Raw genomic sequence first — 17,998 nt, forward strand, 5'->3', positions numbered from 1 at the left:
GAACATGTGCACAGATGCCTGTCCAAGGGCTTGGAGTGGGGGATAGGTAGATGCTACTGTGCTAAAAGCTAACACTGACCAAAATTAACCACTGCCCAAATGCTCCCCTGGAAGTTGGAAGCCTTCAGTAAACTCCAGAGTTCTAAAGTAGTCACATCAGACAAATCCTGTCAGTGTAATAGTTGTCTCAGTGAGGAGACAGAATCCTGACATTTTCTACTCTGACATCTTAGAATTCTCACTTCAGTTTTTTCCCCTCCAGTTTTATTGAGATATAATTGATGTACAGCATTGTGGATGTTTAAGATATACAACATAATGATCTGATTTACATATATCATGAAATGATTAACACAATAAGTTTAGTGAACATCCATCATCTCATGCTGCTGCTGCTGCTGCTAAGTTGCTTCAGTCATGTCCGACTCTGTGCGACCCCATAGACGGCAGCCCACCAGGCTTCTCCGTCCCTGGGATTCTCCAAGCAAGAACACTGGAGTGGGTTGCCATTTCCTTCTCCAATGCATGAAAGAGAAAAGTGAAAGTGAAGTCGCTCAGTCGTGTCAGACTCTTCATGACCCCCTGGACTGCAGCCCACCAGGCCCCTTCGTCCATGGGATTTTCCAGGCAAGAGTACTGGAGTGGATTGCCATTGCCTTCTCCCCATCATCTCATACAGATATAAAACTAAAAAATAGAAAAACATTTTTTTTCCTTATAATGATAACTCAGGGTTTCCTCTCAATCACTTTCATATATGATGTATAGCAGTGTTAATTATATTTGTCTTATTGTATACTACATCCCTAGTACATATTTATCTTATAACTCAAAGTTTGTGCTTTTTGACCACCTTCATCTAATTTCCCCTCCCACCACCCATCACTTCTGGTAACCACAAATCTAATGTTTTTTTCTGTTTGTTTGTTTTAGAAGTATAATTGACCTACAACACTTTCTTAGTTCCTGGTACACAGGATAGTGATTTGATTTCCCTGTACATTTCAAAATGATCACCATGATAAGTCTAGTTACCATCTGTCACCATACATTACATAGTTATTGACTATATTCCTCGTGCAGTACGTTTCATACCCATGACTCATTTATTTTGTAACTGAAAGTTTGTACTTGTTAATTTCCCTCACCTATTTCTCTCCTCCTCAACACTCATCCCCTCTGGCAACCACCTGTTTTTTCTCTGTATCTATGACTGTGTTTCTGGTTAGTTATGTTTGTTCATTTGTGTTTTTTAGACTCCACATATAAGTGAAATCATACAGTTTTGTCTTTGTCTTATTTCACTTAGTATAATATCTTCTAGATTCACCCATGTTTTCACAAATGTCAAGATTTAATTCTTTTTATGGCTTGGTAATATTCCATTGCATATATATGTATCTTCTTTATCCATGCATCAATTGATACACATTTAGATTTCTTCCATATCTTGGGTACTGTAAATAATGCTGCAATGAACATAGGAGTGCATATATCTTTTCTAATTAGTGTTTTCATTTTCTTTATGTAAATAGCCAGGAGTGGAATTAGTGGATTGTGTAGTTGTTCTATTTTTTAATTTATTTGAGGAACTTCCATGCAATTATCCATAATGGCTGCACCAACTTACCATTATGAACACTTTTATCCACATCCTTGACAACATTTGTTATTTCTTGTCTTTTTGATAATAGCCATTTTGACTGGTGCGAGGTGCTATCGCATTATGGTTTTAATTTGCATTTCCCTGATGATTACTGATGTTGAGTACTTTCCATGTATATGCTGGCCATCTGTATGTCTTCTTTGGATAAATGTCTATGCAGGTCCTCCATTCATTTTTAAATCAGGTTTGGTTTTTTAATGTTGAGTTGTGTGTGTTCTTTGTATATTTTGAATATTAACCTCTTATCAGATATATCATTTGCAAATATCTTCTCTCACTCATTAGGCAGCCTTTTCATTTTGCTGGTAGTTTCCTTCACTGTGAAAAAGCCTTTTAGTTTGATATAGTCCCATTTGTTTATTTTTGCTTTTGTTTTCCTTACCTGAGGAGACTGCTCATAAAATATTGCTAAGATTGACGTCAAAGAATGTACTGCCTTTGATTTCTTCTAGAAGTTTTATAGTTTCAGGTCTTACATTTAAGTCTTTAATGTATTTTGCATTTATATAGGGTGTGAGAAAGTAGTCCAGTTTTTCCAAAACCGTTAATGAAGAGACTGTCTTCTCCCCATTTTACATTCTTGCCTCTTTTGTTGTACATCAATTGCCCATATAAGTGTGGGGTCATCTCTGGGCCCTCTATTCTGTTCCATTAATCTATTTGTTTGTTTTTGTACCAGTACCATACTATTTTGGTTACTGTAGCTTTGTAGTATAGTTTGAAAGCAGGGCACATGATACTTCCAGCTTTGTTCTTTCTTAAGATTCTTTTGGCTATTCTGGGTCTTTTGTATTTCCATCCAAATTTTAGAATGATTTGTTCTAGCTCTGTGAAAAATGTCATTGATATTTTGATAGGAATCACATTAAATTTGTAGATTATCTTAAGGAGTATGGTCTTTTTAATAATATTAATTATTTTAATGAGCATGAGCATAGTATATCTTTCCATCTCTTTGTCATCACTGATGTCTTATAGTTTTCCAAGTACAAGTCTTTTACCTCCTTAGTTAAACTTATTTCTGTGTATTTTTTATGCAACTGTAAAAACGACTGTTTTCTTAATTTCTCTTTCTGTTAGTTCATTGTTAGCAACAAATTTCTGTATATTAATTTTGTATCCTACAACTTTACTAAATTCATTGAAGAATTCTAATAGTTTTTTTGGTGGCATCTTTAGGATTTCCTTTGTATAGTATCATGTCATCTGCAAACAGTGACAGTTTTACTCTTTTCAAATTTAGATTCCTTGTATTTCCTTTTCTTCTCTGATTGCTATGGCTAGGACTCCCAATACTATGCTGGATAAAAGTGGTAAGAGTGGATTTCCTTGTCTTGTTCCTAGTCTTAGAGGAAATGCTTTCAGCTTTCACCATTGATGATGAAGTTAGCTGTGGGCTTGTTATATTTGACTTTATTATGTTGAGGTATAGTCCCTCTATACCCACTTTACTGAGAATTGTTATCATAATTGGATATTGAATCAATTGTCTTTTGTATTTTTTTTTAGCAGAAGCACAGTTTGTGATTCAACCAACAAGTACAGAGGGAAACATAAGAGAGATTCAAAAGAGGTGCTCAATTTTTGAGATATTCTGTTTTCCCAAATATTAATGTGTCATATTTCCAAAAAGTCTGCAGAAGCAAAATATATTGCTGATATCATTTCCTACAAAATGTTACTGTGTTGTTAAACTCAAAGTCCTAGAAAACAACTGAGGTCAGATGATTGATTTCTTAATCTCAAAAGTGTCTGACCCACAGTGTAATTCAGACAGGTTTTAAGTCATAATAGCAACATTAAAGTTGATTAACTACATTGTTGATGGAAATTAATTATTTTTATTAGTTGGTTAAAAATGTTATAGTATTTATAGTATAAAAATAGGAAGCTTCAAAAGGTATAAGAGGGACACAAGAGTGTTCTTCCTATGACCCCCAGTCTTTTCTCAAAGGCAATCACTGTTATGAGTTTCTCGTGATATATTTTCAAATAGTCACAGACTGTGCAAGCATATATGCATGTATATATATTTATGTGTGTTTGTATAAGTGTTTGCATATAAACATACATAGTAATATGAAAAAAATCTTATACACCCCTGGAAAGCTGGGTAGTCTCACCATCAGATCCCCAGAAGCAGCAGGAAGAGCACCTTTTCCTAAAGCCTAGGGCTGGCTCCAATCCAGTGGGCTTAGTGCTAGCTTTACGGAGTCCCCATTCCCAAAGAGTTCTGCTGCAGCTCACTGAGGCTGCAACCTGTTCTCACTTCCCTATGGAAGAAGAACTCGGTGTAGTAAAGAACTGGAAAGGAGTGAAATAAAGATGATGGTGCCCAATTTTAGTAGCCCCTTATTACTCAGTGATTACCAGAAAGCAGTCTTGATGATGGGGGAACTAGAAGTCCATGGACTTTGGGGGCAGCCCCAAGTCACAATGGTAGAAAGGTGGGGTGGTTTGGGATCCATTCTCTGCCTGCTTTGAGGATCATCTTGAACCACATGGGCCATGGCTCACACTTGGAGAGTTGTCATCTGCAATAAGGAGGCTGGAGGAGTGACTTGATGTCCTCTAGCTCCACAGAAGTGACTGCTTTGAGGGGGGTTAGGACAGTGAGGTGAGACTGGATGACTCTAAGGAGAGATGGAGAGGACCATTTGTAAGTAGACAAGCTTCCTGAGGCATCAGGGTTGATTGCTCTTTGGCTCTGCCACTTGGGGGATCTGGAAACTTTCTTCTGCTCCAGGAATCCCCCTTTGCCACTACCACAACCACCACCAGGACTCTTTTGGCTCAGAGACTGTTCTTTTTTCTCATTAATGAGTTTGTTCATTTGTTCATTCACTCATTCCTTCACTCATCTGCCCATCCATCTAGCCATTGGTTCATTTAATAAGATTTATAGAGGATCTTCTAGGCCAAGCACAGTGTAGGTGCTGAGGATTCAAATGGAAGCCATACACATAGCCCAGCTCTCACTACTCTGATTAGGACTATTAATGAATAGATAGACAAGTCATAGGTGATTGGAGGATGGTGTGAGAAGGGCTGTGATGGCAGAGATACAGAAGGCAATGGGTCATAATCCCACTTGGTGCGGCCATGGCAGGGCTACCAGAGGGTAGAACTGAGTCTGGAGGGCATTCCAGCGGCGGGGACCAGAAGAGCCTCAGTGGTGGGAGAGAGCTGGCCCAGTAGGAGGAATGGCAGGCCAATATACTGCCCACAGTGTCAAGTGTAAGAAGCAGCTCAGAGAAATGCAAGGAGCACGTGGGTCCTGGAAAGTCAGTCAGGGAAGGGTATGGACTTGATCTTGGGAAGTGGGGAGCCGTTGAGGATTCATGAGGAAAGACTCTTGTCTAGTGATTTGGTGTTCTAAAAGCCAGGGTAAAAGCCATCAGGTCTGCACTTTGCTTGCCATCTTTGGGCCTTGCAGCAGAGCAGGCCACAGCTAGGGGGAGTTCATCTCTGGCTGTCTGAAGTGGCCCACAGCTCCTGCATGACCCAGTGCCATGGGAGAGGAGGATCACACTCCAAGCTGGGTCCTGCCTGGCTTGCCTTGCCTTGTAGAGGTGCACACGGGAGCCTCTGTGTACACCCAGCATGGAATTTTCCTCTCGGAGCCTGACCCAGTTCCTTGTTGTTACTCAGTCACCCTGGGTGAATTCCATCTCTGTGGAATTCCAGAAAGGTTAGACATTAAAGAGGAGTGTTAATGTTACAAGGAGCCTGCTTGCTCCCTACCTGAATGTTTCACTGTTTGTCTTGGCCACTTGCTCACCTCTGTGGATCTTGGGCCATCAGCTCCCTTCCCTGGGGCCAAGGCTTCCCCTCAACCCCGGGTATACTCAGGCCCTTCCTGACAAAGCTGCCTGTCCCAGGCTTCCATGTGTGCAATGCTGCAGACACCTCTCCTGAAGGGATGTCACCTGATGTCCTGGCCCATGACAGTGGTCTGCACCTACCCTGACACCAGTGTCCAACTAAGGAAACTGGGGACATGCAAAGGGCTGGACTTTTACCTTCTGAAAATTACAGAACCAAGTCTAATCTGTGAACAGTAAATTATACAGGCATCAGTTAACAGGTTTACCTCTTACACCTGACAGTTCTCAGGTCATTCATGTGTGGGTAGTGATTTGCCTGCAGACGTGTCATCTCTTCCCAGAGAAGACATTTAATGACAGCTCCTCCCCACCCTGGGACTTCCCAGGTGGCGCTAGTGGTAAAGAACCCTCCTGCCAATGCAGGAGATACAGGAGACGCAGGTTCAATCCCTGGGTTGGGAGGATCCACTGGAGGAGGGAATGGCAACCCATTCCAGTATTCTTGCCTGGAAAATTCCATAGACAGAGGAGCCTGGTGGGCTACAATCCATGGGGTCACAAAGAGTCACCCATGACTAAAGAAGCTTAGCACACCTCCCCACCCCACCCCTCACCAAGGCCTTTATTTGTTTTCATCATGTTCTAGGTTATACTGCAATTATTCCTGAATGGGGCTTCTGTCCCCTAGTAGGTTATAAACTTCCCAAGGGCTGGGACCACATCACACAGATCAATGTTTACCCAGCACCAGGCAGGAAAATTCATGGTGGAAGGGAAGCACCTTACCATGTTCTCTAGGGGTGGCAAGTCCAGTCTTCTTGTATTAAAGGCAGGATTTAGCAGCTCAGTACAGGCCACTCGTACTAATACTCCTCGGCATTCATACTTATGACGGAAGTGGAGTGTTGTTACTCTGTATGAAGTAGTGATTTCACACACTATTGATAATAAGGATGGTGGTGTGATTTGTCAACAGTTAACGAGTGCTTACTGTAGAACAGGCACTGTGAACACACCTTTAAACGCAACATGTCATTTATTCCCTCAGCAACTGTAGGAGGTCGATAGTATCATTACCCCCACTGAACAGTTGGGAAAACCGAGTTCTAGAGCCTTGGCCATTTTCCCAGGTAACATAGCTACTAACTGGCAAAGCTGTGCCTGGACTCCACATCTGCCGTCTGCAGCACGGCCGGAGTTCCCTCTACCCTGCCCCTTGTGGGATGTCCTGTGAAGCTCCTGTGACAGTGCTTGGTCAGGGCCTGGTGCTCTGTCTACCGCTGCAGAGCGTATGGAGCTGTAACGTGCAGTCCCAGAACCAAGCACGTGTTCGCATGCTCATGAGAGAGAGCACAATTTTAAGCAAGCGTATGTGGTGTTCACAGGACTCACCTGTGAGCTGGTAGTATCTAGCGCATGCGTACTGGGCCTGCGAAGAAGTGTGCCTTCAGAAGTGATGTGGGTGAGGGCGGAGGTGTGGATGCCTGAGGAGGGTGCCGGTCAGTGTCCTCTGATAACCCTGCCTCCTGTCAAAGGTGTTTTTCAGAGGCATCACGGTCAATGCCGTGCGGGGCTTCCCCATGAGCGCAGCCATGTTCCTTGGGTACGAGCTCTCGCTGCAGGCGATCCGTGGGGACCACGTGGTGACCAGCCCCTGAGCGCCAGGTCAGTGCACCTCTTTCCCTGCCACTTGTGCCCTCCCGGAGCTTAAAACCCCTTCTTTGCGGTGAAAATGCTGTGGACTTCGGAAATTTCCCTCTGTTGTTTGTTTCCTGTTTAATCTGTGTTAGTTCAGGACTAGAATTGCCACCCTTCTTGTCATCAAAAAGCTCTTCTGAAATGCCCACCTGTGACTGGTCGTGAGCTGGGCAGTCAGTAACTGAGGCTGGCACAGAACTTACCTGTTTGTAGCGAGCTCACCTGTCTGTTTCCCCTTCAGCCCTTGGAGAGAAGTGCATTAGCTTCAACGTACAAATTCAGTAACCCAAGACAGAGGTCTTGAACCAGGGTGCGCACCCTCTGATACACCGTCTCTCCACCTCACTACTGAATAGGTTCCTAAAGAGCAGCCTTTGCCACCATCCCTGCCTCCAACCCACTCCAGTACTCTTGCTTGGAAAATCCTATGGACAGAGGAACCTGGTGGGCTGCAGTCTATGGGGTCGCTAAGGGTCGGACACAACTGAGCGACTTCACTTTCACTTTTCACTTTCATGCATTGGAGAAGGAAATGGCAACCCACTCCAGTGTTCTTGCCTGGAGAATCCCAGGGACGGGGGAGCCTGGTGGGCTGCCGTCTATGGGGTCGCACAGAGTCGGACACGACTGAAGTGACTTACCAGCTGCCTCCCACACCCTCTCCTTTTCCTTTTCTCATTGTAGAAAGGTCACTGCAACCAAAGGCATCTGAAAACTGAAGTCTGAATAAGTGACTCCCTCGCTCCACTGCCCTCAATTGTTCCCATTTGCCCTCTAGGTTAAATGTCAATCCTTAAAGCCCTCGTCCTCACCAGCATCCTAAACATACCATCCTCACTCTCGCCTCTGGGCCTTTGTGCATACTCTCCCAGCCTGACACACTCTTCTTAGACCTTTCTCTTGTCCTTGGCCTTACCAACTCCTCTTTGTGATCCAGACCCTGGTGTAGAACCCTCTTTCTCCTCCAGGAAGCCTGCTCTGATGTCTCAGCCTGGAGGAGGTACACCTACCATAGGCTCTGCTACCCAGTCGGCTGAAAGTTCCAGGAGAGCTATAACTATTTTTTCACCTTTGTATCACTAGTGCTTCCCAGGAAATCTGGCGCACAAATGGTTGCACAGAAATGTCATTGAGTAGATGGATGATCAGCTTCCAATATCCCCTCCATTCCTCCTCTTCTTCTTCTCCCTTGTTTCCCCTTCTTTAGCCCCAAACCAGTTATCTGCAGAGCTCAGAAGACAAAGTGGAATGAGTCACTGCATTTTCTGGAAAACAAGAGACCATTTTGCTTCAGTCATGGCAACTGCAGATTCTCTTAGAAAGGGTGGTCCTCACTAGGAAGGTCTAGCCAACCTGTCTGCTGCCTGTCCTGTGTAAGAGTCCAGCTAGGATGCATGGGTGGGGCCAGATCCTAGAGCCAGGAGAAGGGCAGGATGGATGAGGCTGATGAGAGTGAGCCCAGGCCCCACCCCAGACGCTTGCTTTAGTCACAGGCTTTAGCTTTTTATTAAAGCACCTATATCCACAGCCTTCCTGGCTTTTTGCCCTCTCTTACAAAACGGAAAGGGTAGCAACACATTTTGCATAATTAAATACCATGGGTAAAGAGTCACTGTACTTAGGTCATGTTCAGGACAGGGAGGATAAATCTGGTTCTTAAAACTGTGTTCAGATACTGGCCACATCCCCCTTTTAACAGATGAAAGTGACTTAAAAAATCCTACCATAAAATCAATGCATTTTAATGTAGGAAAACATAGAAAATGCAAATAAAAAGAACAAAACAAAAATACCTTTAATCCCATGGCCTTGTTAATAATCTTCCAACTTTTTTTTTATCCCCCAAATGGGATCCAATTTTATGCAATGTTTTATAGCTCACTCCTCCCATTTAATAGTTCAGGACCATTTTTCCATGTCATTAAACTTCAGCTGCAAAGGGTTTTAATGCCAGGGCTTCACAGATCCCAGAGTTGCTGGACACTTGCCTGAGCCATGGCCCCCTGCCACTTGTGACCACCCTGGTTTGGCTACTTCAGGAGGAAGGAAGACGTTTCCAGCAAGCCCAGTCCTGGCTGTCTTGGATTTGGCCTTTCAAAGCAGTGACTGGAAGTTTTTCCTTCTGAAAATGCTCTGATAGGACAAAGGGCACACATGTTTGTGTGTCTTTTCTGCACAGGGTTGGGTGGGGCTAGTGCCTCTCAGGTGGAGAAGGGGGTTCCCAGGGACTCCTCTGGAGCCTCGTCTTGAACAAGCCTCACCCAGAGAGTTCAGCTTCCTGCTCTAACCCAAGAACACCACGGCCCTTCAACAAGTCCTGGATCTGAACTTACCAAGTAGCGCTGAGATCTCTGGCAGCAGTAGCAGCCATGCTTTGAAGACAAGGCAGCCAATTCCCTCCTTGTTGCCTAGACTGAGGACAGAGTGGGGTGAGGCAATTATAGAATTAGGGAGCCCTGCCGTTCCTAACAAGTGGTGGGATGCTGTCTATCTCGATTTCTGGAATGATGCTGGCCAACCCTCTGCCGTGACGTTCAAACTTCACTGGCCCTCTCTCAATTTCAAGACAATTTCATTCTCAAGGCAAGAAGATACATTTTTTCCCCCAGCAATGTCTTTCATTGAACTTTTACAGAACAACCCTGGACAACCTGATAGCCCTTCCCCAGTCTGTTCTCATGGTACTATGCCCAGTGTTGCTTCACAAAAGCAATTTGACTCCTAGATCTTGCTGACTGATAACCCCAGTGAGATGACAGTCTTAACCTTTCCTCCTTTTTCCCCAGGGCCAGCATCACCTGACCAGGACCTCATTCCACGACAGCCAATGCTGATGGTGGCAGCGTCTCCAGAGCCCGTGGTGGTGAATTGACCGAAGAGAGAAAAGGCCTCTGCACTGACCCTAAGCCAGCCGGGCTCACCTCGAAATCCCTTCTTGCCCAGCATTGAGTGCAGGTGGGGCGGGCATTCTCTGGGCCTTCTTTTCACGTAGAGAGCAAAACAGAACAAAGTGAACTCCTGATCCACATTCTGATTTCCATTATGATGTCATTAATCTAAATTTGACTTCTCACTGGAACCTCGTGGGGAGACCACTGCTCTTTTGCTATTATGTGTCCCTGATGTCACTCCTGCTTCTGTGCCCACCAGAGACTTCCCTCATCAGTCCTGCAGCCCCTTCCTCCTGAGATGAATGCAGCTTCTGAATCCTTCTCAACACGGTGCCCTGGGGAGCTACCATCAGCCAGCCTGATGCATCTGTTCCCAGCTAAACCCCAATGGGGAAGGTATCCTTAGATTCCGAACCCCCCACCCTTTTGTCCCCCCTTGAAAGGGTCTTCCTTGATTTCTCCACAGCCCCCCATCCCCCTTGAGTGATGAAGAGCATGTCTCTGAAAATCCCCTCTCCTAACAGACCCAGTGCCAGGACAAAGCATGACTCTGGCTCAAAGTCGAAAGGTTCAGTCTAGTCAGTTTATCCTATTACTGTAGCAAAGGGTTCCCTGCTTGAAATAAAACCCTTCGTATGGTCTCCTTGATTTTTCTCCTTGACTACCCCCTGGCCTTGCAGCATCCCAAGGCAGCTCTACGGGCTGTGGTCTAAACTCTCCATCCCGCCAACAGTAGGGTGTTTGCTCATTCCTTCAGTCATCAAACATTTTTGAGCATTTACTCTGTTTTGACGCTGCCCTTGATGTTGGGGACAGCCGTGAGGGTCCCCTGTGGTTCTTCTGCTCTGGAGTATTAGAGGCAGTTCTGTTTACATGAGAGTTGGGTCTGCATGCATCACTGGGCTGGGCAGGCACTGTGGATGCTGGTGAAGAGAGGGTGACTGGCATCTGGTCCATTACCAGGGGAACCTGAGGTGTTTTCTGTCACACAACCCAGAGCATGTTAATTAAGTCCTTCTCAGTTGGATCATTGCCTAGTGCTGCTGCTGGTTGCCAGTTAGTTTGGAGGTAGTGTTATATTCACTGGGCCAGCTGGGTTGTTCTCTCGGGTGCTCCTGATGAGCTGAGATCCATAATAGCCTTCTTCAGGTAGAACCTGTCCCAGGGTCTCTTGATCGTCTTGGCTCTTCTCCATGATTGAAGGAGGTAAGTTAACATGGAAATATGATGTTGGCAGTATATTAAGTGCAAAAATAAAGTATCAGGATAAAACGTATGATGTTATTCATTTTAAAAATATGTTATATAATATTTAAATATGGATAATTACATAGATATTGAAAAGAATCCAGAAGGAGACACATCAAACCTAATAGTGGCTATTATGGAAATGGGGAACTGGAGGAAGACTTTCAATTTCTACTTTGACGATAATGGTGATTTCTCTGTGCACCATTATAGTATTTACTTATTTTTTTACTTTTAAGAGCGTATATTGATTTTGTACTTTAAAAAAAATAAAGGTACATTTATTTCAGAGTCAGATTCTGTACTAGGCACTTACTTCTCAGGCTCCTGCTGGCTCAGCTGCACTGGCCAAGCTCACCCAGGCTCTCAGCAACAGCTCTTCCTCTGCCCACCCTGTCCTGTTCACCCCGGGCCAGCTATACACAGCCCGCAGCACACTTTCTGCGTACCACACATACACACACACAGGAACACCTAGGCTGGGAAAGGATGCAACTCTACCTTAATGAAGGCACTTGACCCCAACCCAGACAAATCTTGTATGTAGCCAGTTCTGGGAGGAGTCACCAGACAATAGCCTTCGCTTCCTCTTAGATTCTCCTGGAGGAGATAATATTGGGGAATAATTGGGGCCAACAGTTTGGGGGTTTTCCTTAGTCCACACATAGTAGCCTTTCTTTCACTGAACCCCAAAAAGTATGTGTTGAATCTGACTCTGCCTATTGCTTGTGCTAGGTGGTGGGTGACCCCGGCAGGGACCCTGCCCTCAGAAAACTTAGTACAAGCTGATTCCGTGTCATCATCAGCAATATGTTTACCAGTGAAATTCCATTTTTAAGGGAGGCTGAAGACAGAATTTCATGTCAAGCACCAGGTCTGGGGTCTATATCCTGGGCTTGAAGAACTTCAAACTTGCCCTTTTACCTTCCTGGGGACAGCGAAAATAATACCAGTGACTGTTACTCTACAACAGAGGTTCTCCACCATGGTCCTTCCACCCTGCAAAACTATGGAGGGCTGCAAGGGATTTTTGTTTATATAGATTATAACATATACAGAAACTAAAACTGATAATTAAAAAACTTTTATTGGAGTATAATTTAGAGTGTTGTGTTAGTTGCTGGTGTATAGCAAAATGAATCAGTTATATGTACACATTATCCACTCCTTTTTTAGATTATTTTCCCATATAGGTCATTACAGAGTATTAAGTAGAGTTCCCTGTGAGATGCAATAGGTCCTTATTAGTTGTCTAATTCTATATGTAGCTATATGTTGTATTGTGTGTAGGTCAATTTCAATCTCCCAATTTACCCCTCCTCTCCTTTCCCCCTAGTAATCATAAGTTTGATTTCAAGATCTCTGAGTCTGTTTCTGTTATGTAAATAGGTTCATTTGTGCCATTTTTATCAGAGTCTACATATGAGCGCTGGCATATGATATTTGTCTGACTTACTGCATTTAGTGTACTAGTCTCTAGGTTCATTCATGTGGCTTCAAGTGTCCTTATTTTGGTTTTTGTGGCTGAGTAATATTCTGTTGTATATATATGGTATATATATACCAACTCTTCTTTATCCATTCTGCTGTTGATGGATATTTAGGTTGCTCCCATGTCTTCACTAGTGCAGATGGTGCTGCAGTGAACATTGGGGTACATGTGTGTTTTTGAACTATGTTTTTCTCCAGATATATGCCCAGGAGTGGAATTGCTGGATCTTGTAGTTCTATATTTAGTTTTTAAAAGATCCTCTGTACTGTTCTTCATAGTGATTGTACCAATTGATATGCCCACCAGCAGTGTAGGAGGGTTCCTTTTTCTCCACACTCTCTCCAGCACTTACTGTTTGTAGATTTTTTGATGATCAGCATCCTGACTGGTGTGAGGTGATACCTCATTGTAGTTTTGATTTGCATTTCTTTAATAATTAGTTATTTTGAGCAGCTTTTCATGTGCTTTTTGGCCATCATGCATGAGACAAATGCTCAGGGCCAGGGCAATGGGATGACCCAGAGGGATGGGATGGGGAGGGAGGTGGGTGGGGGGTCCAGGAAGGGGAACACATGTAAACCCATGGCTGATTCATGTCAATGTATGGCAAAAACTATTACAATATTGTAAAGTAATTAGCCCCCAACTAAAATAAATAAATTTATTAAAAAAAAAAGAAAGAAACAGATTTTTTTAAGTATTTGCTTAACGTATAGTAAGAATGTTAGCATCACATATTTTAATGAAACAGTTACTTTTTCCAAACAAAACCGAATAGTGAAAAGAGTTGCACTGTTTTACATTTTTGCAAATCTTCTAATGTCTGGTTTAAACAGAGGACAGTTGGATTCCATATTTGCTTCTGCTTTCAGTCAGTTGTGATACCTCTTGGCATGAAGTTTTCTGAAAACTCCACTGTACACTTGCGATAAAATGAGAGTAAAAAGGCAGATGACATCTTGGTTTTATCCTCTTTGAGAACACCTGATATGCATACACACACACACCTGATATGCGCGCACACACACACACACGCGTCACACACACGTGTCACCTGAAAGTGCTCTTGGCTGATAAACTGTGAAATCGCCACTAGGTGGCAGCAGAGATCAACTAAATGCACCATAGGTCGGGGCTTCTGGTACCTTGTGGCGCTGGTGTCACTGGTGAGAGCAACTGGGCCCCTGACACTTCTCTTCCTATCTTCAGGGCCTCATCATCTCCATTGTTGTCACTGTTCTTTTACTTCTCTGTGGTGGAACTAACTTCAGGCCAGGGAGACCTTGTCTTAGGTTCTAGCTCCAGGTCTGTAATCAGCTACCTTCATGATTGATCTTGGCAAGATTTGGCCCTCTTGGACCTCAGTTTCCTCATCTGTAAAATGGCCACACTGGGTGGCTCTCCCTTACTTACCTTCCAGCGCTTCAGTAAGACTCTAGTGCTAAGTGGTTTTGTAAAGTGCAAAACATAGGGAGGTGGTGGTGGACATTGGGCACTCTGTGATATTTCTTGTTCCTGGTTTCAGCCTGCCTTCCTCTCTCTGAGTCTGAGTTGTTAGCATTTTCCAGGGGGTGATATGGAGTGGCTACAACAGTGATCCCTGGACCTTGTCTCTGCCTGTAAAGCTCTGACTTTTACAATGCTTGGCTCCTAGGCCTTTGGGACCCCCAAGTAGACATCTGGTTTGTGTGCTTGAGTGGGTGGATGCCAATGCCAGTGGGACCTTTCTGATGCCCAGGATATCTGTGCAGTCATTGATTCAAGTCCTCTAGTGTTCTGACTCCCAGTGCCTCTCTCTGATGGGCTGATACTCAAAGAAGTTTCCAGCAAACATTTGGCCAAGCAGCGGAGTCCAGCCTGTGAGCACCTGGGAACCAGGAAACCCATGCAGAGACTGTCTGCTTCCCACCCTTGGCTGGGAGTGGGGAGGGGCCAGCTTGCTGTGGGCTCAGTCACCCTTACCCATCACAGGACCCACCCCTAAGTGCCTTGTGCTCCTGCTTCCTGTAGTTTAGGAAGACATCCCTGCGTCTTAGTCACCTGTGTGCTGAGCCCAGCACTGGCACCCGTTGCATGCTTTACTGGTGTTTACTGATTGATTTAACCACGCCTTCAGGTGTACAAAAGATTAAAAAAAAAGAAGCTTGCTTTTTTTTTTATTTAATGAAGTTTAGTTTTCTCCAAGTTTTCATTCTACCTGGTGGCAGAAAGAGTGATTTTGCCATTTCAGATGTAAAATTCAGAAATTCCAAGTAAAATTCAGCCAGTTCAGTATTTCCTCCTTCTCCTCCCTCTCCCGGGGTGACTCAATTCTTGGGGTTTGGGGTATGAGGAAGAGGCTTCTGGCTCTTGGGAGGTGCTCCATCCTGTGCTAGCACTCTTCCTGTCCGGTCCTGGGTCATGACCTTCCCTGCATGGTGGCTTCTGTGCAGACATCTTCATTCCCATCTGGTCCTGGCCTCATGGCCTCTGCATGCCGTATCTGCCAACCCCAAGGCCCCTCTGGTGTTACCGTGCTCCATGACACATCCACGCCCTTCTTGGTTCTGTGGGAAAAGCCTTGCTGTCAACGCTGAAACTACTCAAAGGCCGGCATCAGGTCCACCTTCCCGGGGCTCCCTGTGCCACACCACTTGGTGGGTAGTAGGAGACAATTTCTTTTTGGATTGTAATCTCCCAGGGTGCACAAGACATGCAGCTCAGGAGCCCTGCCTTCTCAGGTCCTCAAGCCTCTCTGGATTTCTGCCACCACCACTCCAAGGTCATCTGGGGGCCAGGCACTCCCCAGTGTCTGCTCTCATCCTCTCTTCTCCAGTTTCTCTTCCATGGGTCACAGAGTTGTTACTTCCTCCCCTAGAACTAGGAACTCTACCTTTGGAAATTCGAAAGCCAGAAATTAACATCTGTGTTAATCAGTAAAGAACAGTCACCTCAACTGATGCAGAAAAACACATTTGACAAACTCCAATACTTGTTCATGATAAAAATGCTCAGTGAAAGAAAACAGAGAGGGTTTCCGCAACCTAATAAAGTGCATCTTCAAAAAGTCCACAGCCAACATTAAATTTATGGTGAAAGGCTAGATTCTTTCCTACTAAGATCAGGAACAAGATTGGCCATTTCCATCCAACATTGCACTGGGTGTTGTAGACAGGGTAGTTAGGTAAGATAATGAAATATAAGGCATCCACATTGGAAAGGAGAACTAAGCTACTTCTACTTGCAGATGATATGATCTTGTACATAGAAAATCCTAAAGAATTCACTAAAACCTGCTATTCAATATACCCAATAAGCAAGTTCAGCAAAGTTTTTGGATGTAAGATCAACCTACAAAAATCAATTCTATTTTTATAACTTAGCAATGATGTAAGAGGTAAAACTATGAAACTCATAGAAGAAGACACAGAAATATATCTTTGTGACCTTGGGTTAGGCAAAGATTTCTTAGAATAACAAAAGTGCAAGTAACAAAATAGACACATTGGACGATAACTTCAAACTTTTGTACTATCAGTACCTTGAAGAAAAGAGACAACTCAAAAAATGGGAGAAAATATTTGTAAAACCTGTGTCAGATAAGGTACTTTTTATCCAGAAGATACAAAGAACTCTCACAAGTCAACTATAAAAAGACAACTCAGCTTAAAAATAAACAAAAGATTTGAATAGGTATTTCTCTACAGGTGGCCAATGAGCACATGAAAAGATGTATCACTAGTTATAAGGGAAATGCAAATCAAAGCTACCGTGAGATACCACCTTATGTCCAACAGGATGGCTACAGTCAAGAAGATAATTACAAGTGATGATAATTAAGTGGAGAAATTGGAACCCTCATACATTGCTGGGTGGAAATGGAAAATGGTGCAACTACTTTGGTAAACAGTTTGACATTTCCTCAAAAGTTAAACACAGCATTACCTTATGACTCAGCAATTCCACTCATAGGTGTATATCTGAGAGAAATGAAAACATATTCACACAAAAAACCTTGATGTGAATGTTTGCATGCATGCGTGCTCAATCGTTCAGTCGTGTCCAACTCTCTGTGACCCCACGGACTGTTGCCAACCAGGCTGTTCTGTCCGTGGGGTTTCCCAGACAAGAATACCAGAGCGGGTTGCATTTCCTCCTCCAGGGGAATCTTCCCAGCCTAGGGATCAAACCCATGTCTCCTGTGGCTCCTGCTTTGGCAGGCAGAGTTTTAACCAATGAGCCACCTGGGAAGCCCTATGAATATTTATAGCAGCATTATTCATAACAGCCAAAGAACAGAATCAATGCAAATGTCTATCAACTGATGATTGGATAAACAAAAGAGAGTATATCCATGCAATGGAATATTATTTGGCTATGAAAAGAAATGAATTGGGACTTCCCTGGTGGTCCAATGGTTAAGACTCCAGGCTTCCATTGCAGCGAGTGCAGGTTCAATCCTTGATCAAGGAACTAAGATCCCGCATGCTATGCAGCATGGCCAAATTAAAAAAATAATAATAAAGAGATAAAAAGAAATGAACTACTGATACATACTACAACATAATGAACCTTGAGAGCATCATTATAAGTCAAAGAGGCCAGTCCCAAAAAAACGCATGTCATATTTCATTTATAGGGGAATTCAGAAGGGGCAAATTTATAGAGACAGAAAGTAGATTATTAGTTGGTTAGGTTGGGGGAAGGGAGAATAGGAAATGGCTGCTAATGTGTTCAGGGTTTCTTTTGTTGGTGATGAAAATGTTCTGAAATTAGATTGTGCTGATGGCTGCACAGCCCTGTCAATATACCCAAAACCACTGAGTTGTACACTCTCAGTGGGTGAATGGTCTTTGCAGTTCTGCCGAGCACTCCCTTCCCAGAGGATGAAAGGTGTTGGTCTGGGATGAATAAGGAGGGGTGCAGGGTAGAAAAGGAATTACAGGGCTGAGACTGTACAGTATCTTCCTGCCTCACATTGGATGGATGGGCAGAGAGGACAGACAGACAGGTGCTTGTAGGCTGGTCAACTTTCAGGCCAGCAGTGTCTGAGCTTAGCTTTGGCCCTCGGCGGTGTGCCCTGGTCTGGAATCTCCTGAAAACCAACCCTGCCAGGGACTGGGCAACATGAACAAAGCAGCTGGCTGTGTTGAGAGCCACCACCCTCCTGTGGGTCAGATTTAAGGATGTATCTCTA

The 17,998-nt window shown here is 44.0% G+C and overlaps 1 protein-coding gene and 1 long non-coding RNA gene across 4 annotated transcripts in view; one reads left to right on the forward strand and one right to left on the reverse strand.

The window, feature by feature from the left end:
• The window catches only part of SLC25A48 (solute carrier family 25 member 48), a 170,537-nt gene extending 159,814 nt beyond the window's left edge, over positions 1-10,723 (forward strand). The window contains exons 7-9 of one of the 3 annotated variants that reach the window (XR_014055587.1): positions 7,029-7,158; positions 9,978-10,146; positions 10,342-10,723. Coding sequence is in view for 2 of the 3 variants with exons in the window: in XM_081496029.1 (XP_081352155.1) it covers positions 7,029-7,151 (123 nt within the window). In the remaining variant the exon portion in view is untranslated. Of the gene's footprint in view, positions 1-3,175; positions 3,484-7,028; positions 7,159-9,977 lie in introns of those variants that run through there. The other 2 variants (XM_081496029.1, XM_081496030.1) reach the window with 2 other exon arrangements.
• Positions 3,994-10,204, reverse strand: LOC145508748 (uncharacterized). Its single transcript, XR_014055588.1, has 6 exons — positions 9,990-10,204; positions 9,525-9,604; positions 6,280-8,456; positions 5,760-5,999; positions 5,230-5,339; positions 3,994-4,299 (listed from the first exon to the last, which is right to left on the reverse strand). It is a non-coding gene; the product is annotated as an uncharacterized LOC145508748 (long non-coding RNA).
• Positions 10,724-17,998: the final 7,275 nt, after the last annotated feature.

Source organism: Giraffa tippelskirchi, chromosome 6, assembly GCF_054371585.1.
Source record: "Giraffa tippelskirchi isolate mGirTip1 chromosome 6, T2T-mGirTip1v1.2.pri, whole genome shotgun sequence".
In the NCBI taxonomy this organism is placed as follows: domain Eukaryota; kingdom Metazoa; phylum Chordata; class Mammalia; order Artiodactyla; family Giraffidae; genus Giraffa; species Giraffa tippelskirchi.